At 52.7% G+C, this 11495-nt stretch overlaps 6 protein-coding genes across 6 annotated transcripts; 3 read left to right on the plus strand and 3 right to left on the minus strand.

Annotated features, from left to right (window-relative positions):
* Positions 1-389: 389 nt before the first annotated feature.
* On the plus strand, positions 390-1223 carry BO86DRAFT_420988 (uncharacterized protein; the record flags this gene model as incomplete). The annotated part of the gene is made up of 3 exons (XM_025675243.1): positions 390-634; positions 694-961; positions 1017-1223. The coding sequence occupies 3 exons, from the start codon at positions 390-392 to the stop codon at positions 1221-1223; spliced, it is 720 nt and encodes a 239-aa protein (XP_025525109.1).
* Positions 1224-3114: 1891 nt separating this feature from the next.
* BO86DRAFT_411786 (NAD(P)-binding protein) lies at positions 3115-4288 on the minus strand (the record flags this gene model as incomplete). The annotated part of the gene is made up of 2 exons (XM_025674606.1): positions 3770-4288; positions 3115-3695 (listed from the first exon to the last, which is right to left on the minus strand). The coding sequence occupies exons 1-2, from the start codon at positions 4200-4202 to the stop codon at positions 3115-3117; spliced, it is 1014 nt and encodes a 337-aa protein (XP_025525110.1). The 5' UTR covers positions 4203-4288.
* Positions 4289-4685: 397 nt separating this feature from the next.
* Positions 4686-5177, plus strand: BO86DRAFT_319024 (tautomerase family protein; the record flags this gene model as incomplete). Its single annotated transcript, XM_025668230.1, has 1 exon — positions 4686-5177. The coding sequence occupies one exon, from the start codon at positions 4686-4688 to the stop codon at positions 5175-5177; it is 492 nt and encodes a 163-aa protein (XP_025525111.1).
* A 175-nt stretch (positions 5178-5352) lies between these two features.
* Positions 5353-6769, minus strand: BO86DRAFT_411787 (phosphoesterase superfamily protein; the record flags this gene model as incomplete). The annotated part of the gene is made up of 2 exons (XM_025674607.1): positions 5353-6153; positions 6206-6769. The coding sequence occupies 2 exons, from the start codon at positions 6767-6769 to the stop codon at positions 5353-5355; spliced, it is 1365 nt and encodes a 454-aa protein (XP_025525112.1).
* Positions 6770-7624: 855 nt separating this feature from the next.
* BO86DRAFT_449842 (flavonol reductase) lies at positions 7625-8748 on the minus strand (the record flags this gene model as incomplete). The annotated part of the gene is made up of 2 exons (XM_025676756.1): positions 7625-8260; positions 8340-8748. The coding sequence occupies 2 exons, from the start codon at positions 8746-8748 to the stop codon at positions 7731-7733; spliced, it is 939 nt and encodes a 312-aa protein (XP_025525113.1). The 3' UTR covers positions 7625-7730.
* Positions 8749-9800: 1052 nt separating this feature from the next.
* On the plus strand, positions 9801-11153 carry BO86DRAFT_319095 (glycosyltransferase family 69 protein; the record flags this gene model as incomplete). Its single annotated transcript, XM_025668233.1, has 3 exons — positions 9801-10400; positions 10464-10689; positions 10738-11153. 3 exons carry the CDS (start codon positions 9801-9803, stop codon positions 11151-11153), a joined length of 1242 nt encoding a protein of 413 aa, XP_025525114.1.
* Between the last annotated feature and the right edge of the window lie 342 nt (positions 11154-11495).

Genomic DNA, 11495 nt, shown 5'->3' on the forward strand with positions numbered 1-11495 from the left:
TCATGGACGAAATCTGACCAATCACATCTATGGAGGTCCTGAGATGACAGTGGCTGTGATTTACACTTTGCTGGTGGACCAAATTGTGGCTAATCAAGCTTTATGGCCAGCAAAACACTTGCAGCATGGTGTACTGGTAGTATGCCTCCCCATGTCCAAGCCACTGAGTGCAGCTGGGCCCCCGCGATGTATGCCCGAGATGGCAGTTTCGAGTAATCATGGATGACAGGGGCGGTTACTCGCGCGGGTGGTAGTTCCTGGGGATGATAAAAGCAGCTGGCCGTCGAACTTGAATAACAGCTCTGGACAAAATCCGCTACAAGCCAAGTTTCGAGTCAGACAGTCATCGACGGCTTTTTCTACACAAGTCAATCTCATCGTCAAGCACCATGAACGCCATCTTTGCAGCTGATCTTGTCCTTTACCTGGTGCTCCTTCCCTTGGTCTTCTACATTGTCTGGACGCGCCGCTCGGGCGGACTTCTGGCATGGTACTATTTAAGTGTCTTCTGCATCGCTCGTGTCGTGGGAGGAGCGATGGGAGTACATGATAGCCAGAGCCTTGCTGCGAACATCATCGTGGGCGTGGGCATCTCGCCGCTCATCCTAGCAATTGATGGTCTCCTCCACGAAGCGTGAGAATTTCTCTTCCCAGCTAAAGATAAAATCATGAGCTCACAGTCCTTCGAAATAGTCGAACCTATCGCAACCCCGGGAGACAATGGGTCGGCTGGGCAATGGTCATCGTGGCCACAGGGTTGATGGCAACAGCTCTTGCGCTTGCCATTGTGGGTGCCTTGAACATCTATGAAGGCCATCCCAAGCCGGACAGTCTCGACCACTGGAAGACAGGCACTGGATTAATGGTGTTGGTCTGGGGTTTGGAGGTGATCTGGGCGTGTATCCAGCTCCTGCCATCGCAGCGACGGAAAGATGCCTTCTCGTTTCATGCTGGTACCACGGTGTGTATCTCGTCCTGCTTGAGTGAATTCTTTACTGATTAATTATGGCTATCAGCTTCTTCAGGGATCTTTTCTGGCATTGTTCTTTGTGGGTATCCGGGCTATTTACCAGTTGGTCGCGGTGTGCACGCAGCGGAAGGATCTCAGCTCCAGCACTGGAAGTTTGGCAGTGCGAGTGATTTTGGTGTTTCTGCCAGAGGCCTTTACAGTCTTCTCGATGGTGCTTGTGGGTGTGCAGACAAGGAACGTCAGGAAAGGTTGATCGTGCAACGCTTTCGTGGCCGGAGATAGTATGACATATATCTTCGATTCGCTTACTGGTCTGCTACATGCGTGTGATTTATTTTCTGTCGATCATGTACCATATTGGTTTATAGAATTGCATGTATTGGAATTCATTCGATCTGGTTGATTCATGTTTTCACTCAGCGGATTTGTCTAGCAGGTGGTTTCCTCTGGCCAGAATCGTCCTTGAAGCGCCCTAGCAGGTCCAGGGCTTCAACTTACATCTTTTCCATGCATTCTGTCAGCAAACTGCTTATGAACCTTGTGACGAATTTCGTGTGCTTTTCAGATAGCCTTTCAAGCATTTTTGAAGCGCCTTGGAGTAATTCACTATACACCTTCAAAAGCAAGTTCTGTTGTATTCCTCGAGACTTACGGCCTGAATCTACAGGCCTTCGAAACTCTCCCCTCTCTTGGAAAAGAAAAGCTCAAGTCATGCGACACTTCCGAAAAAGCCATTCAAACCAGTTACTTCAGCGAGAGATCGAGCATCTGATAGATCACTGTTTAGCACCCTAGAAAAAGCTCTCCTAGAATGGCGAACCTGTCTGGTAGCGCTTACTTTACTACTGTAGGCGCTCATCTGGAAGTGACAGACGGAACCATGACACTGTCGGCAAGGCTCGCTGCAGGGTAGGCATACTATCGCGATAAGCAGGCACTCTGCCGCCCTAACAGGAAAATCTTTGCCCCCAAACCGCCCTTCAATTTCTTCTGAAATAGTCCCTTGAGAGATATCGCCCGCGGTCTGTACGCACAACCCAAATTTTCACTACTCCACGTGGTCGCAGATCGCGTCCGTCCCGTAGGTCCACCGAGTGGGTTACCGGATTGGGCAAGCGGCGAGTTGGGTTGGGGCCCGCTGACTACAGAAGGGCGCGAGCGCTGCGCCCCAACAGACGGGATGGTCGGCCTCCAGGCTGAAACAATCAATTTGCTTGTCGGGACTGAACTAAGCTTCAGCTTCCACGGCTTGGGTGTCAGCACAGACCCACTGTTGTTGCGATGAGGCTGACAACACGGGCGCTTCGCTGTACTGACGTCAACCAGCCAATCAGATCGCCGCTCCCTTCGGTATCGCCTTGATTACTCCATTCGGTAATCAGTCAGGGAGCAACAATAGAGGAGTAATGAGTGTGCTATACGGGTGGTCGGCAGACTGAATGCTCAAATATATAAGTCCCTAACCAGAAAGTCACAGCGACACGAATAGTCCATCAACAGAACAATTTCACATTTCTCCTAAACCGACCGGAATCCTCTTTTGACAAGCATCTCCACTGCCCCAAATTCGGCTATCATCATATACTCCACCTGGGTCTGAACTATAACGGCATCGATCATCCAGCTTACCCTGCTACATCATGTGCCTCCTACTCCCTTTCATCCTCAAGAAGCGGTCCAATGACCGCAAACAAGAATCGGCACGCGCAGGTCCACGACTAGTCAAGTCTGAGCGCGAATCGGCATCGAACTATAACCCCAGACAAGAGGTTCCACTATCCTCATCAGACAGACGAAGCTAGCACCAAGGTGAGAGAGTCTCCGGCAAATTTGAGGTCCGTACAGCTAATGATGGAAAAAGGCCCCGTCGGATTTGGGACTGTTAAGTGAAATGTATACTGGGTGAAGCGAACTTGGGGGTTGGGGGGTTGGGGGGGTGCGCAAGTCTAGGACCAAGAATTATAAGGCATTTGGTTTACACAACAATAGCATTCAAATATAGATTTCTAACTCATCACACTTCCTGTGAGACATTTTATGATTTGTAACAGCAGTTTCTGCCCGTGGATTACAATACAAGCAGCACGTATCATTATAGTATACACCAATTCAAACACCAAACCACCATCCCGAACCCCCAACCCCTACAAAGCAGCGGAAGCTCCCCCCCTCAACGCCAACTGCTGCCCCAACACCGCCTCCACAATCTCATCCTGGCCCCGCCACTCCATGCCCAGAACCCGCTCCGCCGTCCGCGTATCCACCGTCCACCCCTTCTCAAACGGCCCCTGCAACCGGCACCCAACCCCGGGATACTTCCGGCGCACCAGCTCGGCCACCCGGTCCCACGACCCCGGCGTCGGCGCCGACAGCAGCACCTCCGTGCCCGGGGCCACCTCCCGCTGCAGCGCCCGCACATGCGCCTCCGCCACGTCCCGCACGTCGACCCACGCGTTCGCCATCCCGGGCTTCTCGGCCTGCAGCGTGTTCCAGAAGAACGCGTTCATGCCCCCGATCTCCTCCGGGGTCGTCTGGATGAGACTCTCGCCGAGCACGAAGGTCGGGTGGAAGGTAATCAGCGTGAATGTCGGGTGTTGCGTGGCCAGGAAGTTGCGGGTGGCGTCGTGCGCGGCCACCTTGGAGGCGCTGTATTTCAGGCCGTGGCCTGAGAAGCCTTCGGGGATCGGGTCGGGGAGGTTGATTGGGATGGTTTCGTGGGTGTTGTCTGCTTTTGTTAGCTTTCGCTTTCTCAAGACTCGAGGGAGGAAAGGAAATGGGAGGCTGATGGTATGGACGTACCCGTCACGTAAACCTCCTTCTCGCGGAGAGCATCCAGGGGGGTTAACGCCAGCACAGAGGACATCACCACTACCTTCTGGACCTGCGGGAACGCTAACGCGGAATACAGGATCGACTCGGTGCCCTTGACGGCCGGGTCGATGTAGTCGGCTTGCAGGTCGGACCCGCGGCCGGGCATGGGCGAGGCCAGGTGGAAGATGTGGTCAACGCCATCGAGGGCGGGCGTGAAGGCGTCGCGCGGGGTGATGTCGGGGATGATGCAGGTTTCGATCTGCTGGGGACTGAAGTCGGGGTAGCGGGCGCGCAGTGGGGCCTCCTGGGAGGCGTGTCGGATGGACAGGCGCACCCGGTATCCCGCCCGCAGGGTCGCGAGGACGACCTGGGAGCCGATGAAGCCGGTCGCGCCGGTGATGAAGACTAGAGGGGCGGTCATTTGGACAGTGAAAGAACGATGCTTGATGCTGAGTCGGTCATTAAGTGTGCCAGCAACGAGTGGTGTTAAATACCACCATCTTTGTGGTGTGTGAGCCAACTTGATTTGTGCTACCGACTTACACGGCCGGTTCACTAATCATCCCGCGGGGACGGGGGGACCCCGACGGACTGGTTCACTAATCACTAACTCCGCGCCAATCACCACACCATCAACGGCCCTGATCGGTGTAGATCACTAATCTTACATATCTACTCGAATGCCAAGACTTGACTCGAGAATATTCAGCCACGAACACGACCATGAGATAAAAGACCCCATCCCACATAGTAGTCAGAAGCTTATCGATCCCCCAGCCCAAATCCCATCCTCCAGTCAACTTAGTATCTCATCACCCGAACTATTCCCATCTACTGTACACTCAAGCAAACCCAATCCAACCAGATTACCCACCTCGAAACCCACCAAATCCCAAATCCCAAAATGCCCCTCTGGCAAATCTACTCTCCCCCCGGGACGTTCACTCCAGAAGCGAAATCAAGCTTCGCGACCGACATCACAAAGAGATACACCTCCATCGGCCTCCCCGCCTTTTACGTGGTCATCCAATTCCACGAACTCAAGCCGGAGGATGTCTACGTGGGTGGCCGGGAGGCGACCAAAGCCGAAAGGCCCTTTGTACGGGCGGTCGTCACGCACATCGCGGTCGTGCAGCCGGACAGCGACGCCGCGTATCGTCGCACGACCAACTGGCTTGATAAGGTCTTTAAGGAGCATGTGCTGGATAAAGGATTCGATGTCGAATACCACGTGGAGGAGACGGAGCGGCGGCTGTGGAAGATTAACGGGATGATTCCGCCGCCGTACCGGAGTGAGGAGGAGAAGGTTTGGGTGCGGGAGAACCGGGCGGTGGAGTACGATGGGGCTTTTGCTGAGGATGGAGAGGGGAAGACAGGCGGGAAGGCAGCGCTTTAGTGATGGGACTTGGTTTTCTTGGGTTGGATGTAGTTCTAATAGGATGAGCTTACGGAATGTTATGGAGCTTTTCGTGGTTGGAAGAGTGTAATGGTTTATTTTATTGTCTCTATCGATGAGCAACTCTCAATCATGCAGTCATGGTTTATCGTAAACCCCCCTGTACGCAGTCTAATCACTTGCGGAAAGGCACCGGCTCGGGCAAGGTGGCAGGCGTGTCGTTGCGCGCCCGCCACTGGATCAGATGATCGAAGGAAGGTGCATACTCGACACGAGGGGTAAAGGGCTCGAAGTCCCAGAGATAGCCGAGAGTTCGCAGGATTGACGAAGCAGAGTACGACACCGTCTCGCCTTCCACATCTGTACCCTTCTGCTCGACGTATCCCTTGCCCACCCACGGGGAGATCAGCAAGGTCGGGATACGGCCGCCCAGGCGGTTAAAGGGGAAGGTGTATTCCTCGCCACTGGGGGTGGTCGCCGTGTAGGTCAAGTTGTCTGGCGCAGGAGCCAGAGGAGGAGGCACATGGTCGTGGAAGCCACCGGTCTCATCAAAACTAAGGATGAACAGCGTGTCGGACCACTGCGGACCATTGCGCAGAGCCTCGTAGACCCTCTTGATCAGCTTCTCACCATCCGAGATGAGACCGCTAGGGTGCATCGAGTTGGTGCCCACTCCGCAGCAGGATGGATTGAGATAGGTGAACTCGGCAAGCTCACCCGCCGCCGCATCCGTGTAGAACTGCTCCAAAGGCTGGACTTGGTTGGTGCGATTGGCAGTGTAGGTCCAGTCGTAGAACTCGGCATCTGGACCCGTGCCGCCCGCGGTATCGTAGTAATTGATCCAGGTGTGATTTGTCTCGCTCAGTTGCTGGAAAATGGACCGTTGAGGGAAGGCATGTACGGTGAAAGCATCGTCATTGCTGCCGTGGCCATATGAGGTCCCCGATGTCAACGCCGCCCGGTTGGGATCGGTGGGCTGTTCAGGGATTAGCATTGCTGCATTACATCCGCTGCATTGGACGACTTACACCTGGGATATCGGAGTGCCAGTGGTTGAAAACAACATAGTTCTGCACCAACTGGGTGAGAACCGGCACCTGGTCTTCGGTGTAGTAGTTCATGACTTGGGTGGATAGCTGGGTGCGGTTGGCTTTGGCCCCGTATATCCGCAGTTGCTCGTGCACAAAGCCCTGTTGGCTGGGAGTCAATGCGCCCGATGCGATCGCCTCATTGTCCGGCGTGAACGTGCCATAAAACTCGATGTTGTTGCCGTACACCGCGTGATCAGGATCGTCGGTGACAGAGTCGTAGTCCCATGCCGCGCTGCAAACAGTGCCCTCGGCTGGGTTGCTCACGTTGTAAGGGTTGCAGAAGGGACCGTTGTTAATGGGGTTCTCAAGTCCCCTGATCGTCTGTCCACCAAGAAGGTTGTCGACGGAGCGGTTTTCCATGACCAACACCACGACATTCTTGACTTTGTCTTTGAGGTTGCTGATGGATGAATGCGAGTGGGCGTGCCGTGACGAAGCACCGGGCAAAGCTGAGGCAGCGGCCGCAAAGGCCAGAAGGCCGATAAGGGCGCTAGAATGCATGATATCAAATGTATGATGCTGATAGTGACAGCAATACAAACATGAGAGGGATGAGTCTTGCTATTTATCTCTTAAGAAGACCCGTCGCGGGTCGAGGAATTGCAGCTGTCCCTCCATGATGCCCCCACGTGCCTGCCTGGAATGCATGGACGGAGAAGCCCTCATTGCACCTGCATCTTGCGACGGACTATCATACCCACCTGCATCGCGCAGGACAGACAAAAACCGGCTGAGTGGAAAGTGTCAACCTCGTTGACAGACGGCCCTGACACCAATGGGAGAATTGCTGATGACCACGAGAATGGAAAGTAGAGACTCCGGCCGTTGTCCCTGGAGATCCCTGCCTTTTTGATGCAGGGGATCGGCAATCCCGTGGGCATCTTAAGAATGCGCATTGGATGAATGGAGCAATCCCGGCTGGATGCATGTTACTAACAAATGGATTAGATTCAGGTGCCAAGGGAATTTAAGATGAGTGCAGAGAAGAGGAGAAGCTTGAATCAAAAGGGCTAAGTTGCGTGGTTGTGGAGAAAGAGCAGTCGGGAAATGGCCGATGGTGACATTTAGTGGGGTCGCGTCAAACCAATCTTCTTCACGTCAATTAGCACCATGTAATCTCTCAATTTTGGATTTGTCCGTTGCTGCCTTTCACCATATATGCGAAGTGCGTATTCTAGGCAGTCCAAGAGCCGTGGTGCTCTGATACTAGAGACCTATTGTTATCTTGCAAGGAATGTACTGTGTTTTGGCTGAGTAATCTGGCTAAATAATTGGTAGGTTACCCCGCACTGCACTCAATATTGTGAACTGGCGCAACATATTCAGAATTTATAGGTTACACCCTTTTTAATAATCCTCAGGAACAAAAGGTACAATGCTAATCATTAAAGACCCACAACTCAGAGCACGTTCCTCTTACTGGCATACTTCGTCCTCGCCAAACATGCACCAACACAGATGCTCATTTGAAAGCCAATTGCTGGTCAATAACATCGCTGACTTGTTCTTCCATCCCCTTCCATGTCAATCCCAAATCTCTCTCAGCCTTTGACGTGTCGAGCACATAGCTTGGTCCTTCTGTAGCCTGGATACCGATTGGCAGACTCGGATAATGTTGACGGACAAAAGACTCGACATCTGCCCATGATCTTGGCGGTGCGGCCAACAGATATGACTGAAGTCCCTGTATAGAGCTGTCCAAAACCTTCACATGTGCTGCAGAAACGTCATGAACATGAACACCCCGGTACTGAGCAGCAAATAGTTTCCCAGTTGTGATCGCCTGGTACAGCATGCCGCAAGTGCCCCCAAGCTGATCCGCTGATTCCTGTGCGTGATTGTGGCCGAAGACAAAGACTGGATGCAGAGTAACCACATCAAATTCTGGATTTTGGTCACGCACAAAATCCAGCGTTGCTTTGTAAGACGCGACCTTGCTGGCATGATACTGTTCCATCGGGCTCAACGAAGCAACCTGGGCTGCGTCGACATCTTCAACATCCGTCGTTTCTACCACAAAACGCGTTAACGGGACTGGTGCTCGAGATACCTCATAGGATGAGAACCATACCTTTCACAACCAACCCATCTCTAGTTGGCCCTAACGGAATAATTGACAACGCCGAGGCAGTCACGACAACTTTCTTGATGCTTGACACCTTGAGGGCGGAATGCAGGATTGAAACAGTTCCTCGGACGGCAGGGCTTAAGAGATCATCCCCGGCACCGGGCAGCGGAGAGGCCAGGTGTAAAGCATAATCCACACCCCGTAGTGACTCGTCGAAGCATCCATCAATTGTCATGTCGGGAATGACAGCAAACTCCAATTTCTCTGCATAGCGGTCATAAATCCGCTCGAGCTTGGTCGCCTGCTCAGCACGACGGACGACCAGCCGCACGCGATAGCCAGCCTTCAGTACATCCCAGACCACCTGGGAGCCGATGAAGCCGGTCGAGCCGGTAATGAGAACAAGAGACATTTTCTAAGACGAGGCGAGAATCTGAGTTAGGTTGAATTGAATTGATGTTGGTAACTCTGGATCAACTACTACCTACTGCAGGTCTATGAGCCTGATATACCAGGGCTATACCTCCATAGCTGACAAATGGCCAGGCAAGTTTCTTTGTATACTAGTAGACATGATCTGAGAAAAGATTAGTGATCAGATTCCTCGGCTTCGGGTACACCACCAGAGTAAAGTACTCCGTATTCTAGCTCCACTCATCGATGGCTTTTACGAGTTGCAGCCAGCTTCTATACGAGCCTTACGGGATGCTGCCGCGGTCTTTGCGGCATTTCTTGTAGATAGTGGTGATTATTAAGTGTATACGTAGACATCATAATGTTATGGCATCATTCATCGGCTGCTCGATCGATAGTGCGCTATGCGCGACTTGCCTGTTTGAGGGTATTGTGATTAAAAAGCTTCTCAACCACATTCTGGAAGTTTCCTGATTATAGATGGGGAGCCTCTTGGTTCTACACCTCTTTTGTTTGGCGCCTGGTCTTTGAACCCAGTTTACCTTGAACAAGTTCCGATCAATCCTCTCCGAAATATATATTTTGGCGATCCAGCGGTATGGGTCGTCGCGGAAGATAAGTAGTAGGGATATAACTTACAGGCCGACTTGATAAAGAGACTAAGATGTAATGGGTAAATTTTGATAGCTTTAAGAGTACAGTAATCAACAGTTATCATATTTACACGGCGAGAGGGCTTCTGTGACAGATGTGTACTGTACTTCAAGGTTATTAATGGTGTTGTTGCCTGATTGACTAGGCTGCAGAAGGCCCCGGTCGCAAATCTCCAGATGTCAAAAATAGGATTAGCGCGAAAGGCGGATTCCCCCCTGGCTTCTATTTTCGATCCGGAGTCTTCGTTCGCTCCGGCCGTCCCGCGTCAACACCGGCGGTCGGTCTGACAGACCGATGAATCAAACGCAAGTGAAACCTCAATGACGCTTTCTTTTAAGGTTACTGTCACCACTTGATCGTCTCTTGACTGTCTTCTCGCGAAAAGAGAATGTCCCCATGTTCTCCCCGCGTGCCTCCTCCAAGGCCGGTCCCCGCTGGGTTCCCCGCCGCCGATATGGGTTCCGCCGACGCGTCGCTCTCCTCGTGGGCCTCGGCTTAGTGGTCTGGACAATGCTCCAGGTCCTCGCAATTCACCACCGTATCGCCCTCGTGGATGTCCGCCCTCCTCCCCCCCTACCCTCCGACCGTATTTTCATCGCCAGCACTCATTGGAACAACGAGCGTATCCTCCGAAGCCATTGGAACGACGCCGTCGTTGACCTGGTCAAAACCCTTGGGGCCGAGAACGTCTTTGTGAGCGTGTTGGAAAGTGGTAGCTGGGATGACACCAAGGGAGCCCTTCGCGAGCTGGATACAAGACTAGATCGACTTGGTGTGCGACGCAACATCACTCTGTCCGATATAACACATCAGGATGAAATCTCTGCTCCGCCCGGGCGTGATGGTTGGATCAAGACCCCGCGGGGACGGACAGAGCTTCGACGCATTCCATACTTGGCTCGGCTACGCAATTGGACCTTGCAACCACTGGAAGACTTAGCCCGAGAGGGAATTACCTTTGATAAAGTGCTTTTCCTGAATGATGTCGTGTTCACGGTATGATCAACTTTAATACTTGCAGAAACCAAAAGATTTGTGACTAATGGGTGAGGCTTCTAGGCCGACGATGTAGCGACCCTGCTAGATACCAATGACGGGGTCTATGGGGCTGCTTGCTCCCTGGATTTCTCCAAACCTCCTTTATACTACGACACTTTTGCCCTGCGTGACTCCCAAGGTGATGAACACGTCATGCAGACCTGGCCATACTTCCGCTCTGCCAGCTCGCGCAGAGCCCTCATCAACATGGAGCCAGTCCCAGTCAAAAGCTGCTGGAACGGAATGGGTAGGTGGCTTAGATGTTCCTGGTGTGCCTCAAAACTGACCCTTATAGTGGTAATGCCCGCCGCGCCCTTTGTATCCTATCCACCACTGCGATTCCGTGCGGTTCCCGACTCCCTTTCGCTATCCCACCTTGAAGGCTCAGAGTGCTGCCTGATCCACGCGGACAACCCTTTGTCACAACTCCACGGGGTTTACCTTAATCCCCAGGTCCGCGTAGGGTATAATCCAGAAGCGTATGCTGCGGTGCATCCGATCCGGGCGTGGCTGTCCTTGCAAAATCTTGCCGTGGCTCTGTGGGAGAATCGGTTTCTACGCTGGACGACCTCTTCCTATTTCAAGATGCAAGTCGTTCGCAGTCGTGTCATGAAGTGGGAGAAAGATCATCCTCAGCAGCAAGAAAGCGGTGACTTTTGCTTGATCAATGAAATGCAAGTTCTGGTTGCTAACGGTTGGGCGCATGTCTGAGTTTGCAGCAACATATGCTCCACTTCAATTGAGCAAGAGCTCGCAAATCCATCCAGCCCCAGCTATTGTGACGAATATGAGCTTAGCATGTTGCATGAGCTTGAAGTTTGGGCCCCTCGGCAATAGCCACGCCCTTACTACAGAGATTCGATGATCGGCTGCATTTTGGCTCATCCATATATCTGGAAGGATCGCCAAAGGTATTTGTCGCCTATGTCTTTGAGAAGACAGCTGCTTTGAGTCAATGCCCAATATCGAATTACCAGTCCACGAATTTGTGTCATATCTCGTCCCGCTCACGCCGTTGGTAATTACGGGCTTGAAAGGGCGGTGTACGCTGCT

Source organism: Aspergillus japonicus (genome assembly GCF_003184785.1).
Source record: "Aspergillus japonicus CBS 114.51 unplaced genomic scaffold BO86scaffold_48, whole genome shotgun sequence".
Lineage (NCBI taxonomy): Eukaryota > Fungi > Ascomycota > Eurotiomycetes > Eurotiales > Aspergillaceae > Aspergillus > Aspergillus japonicus.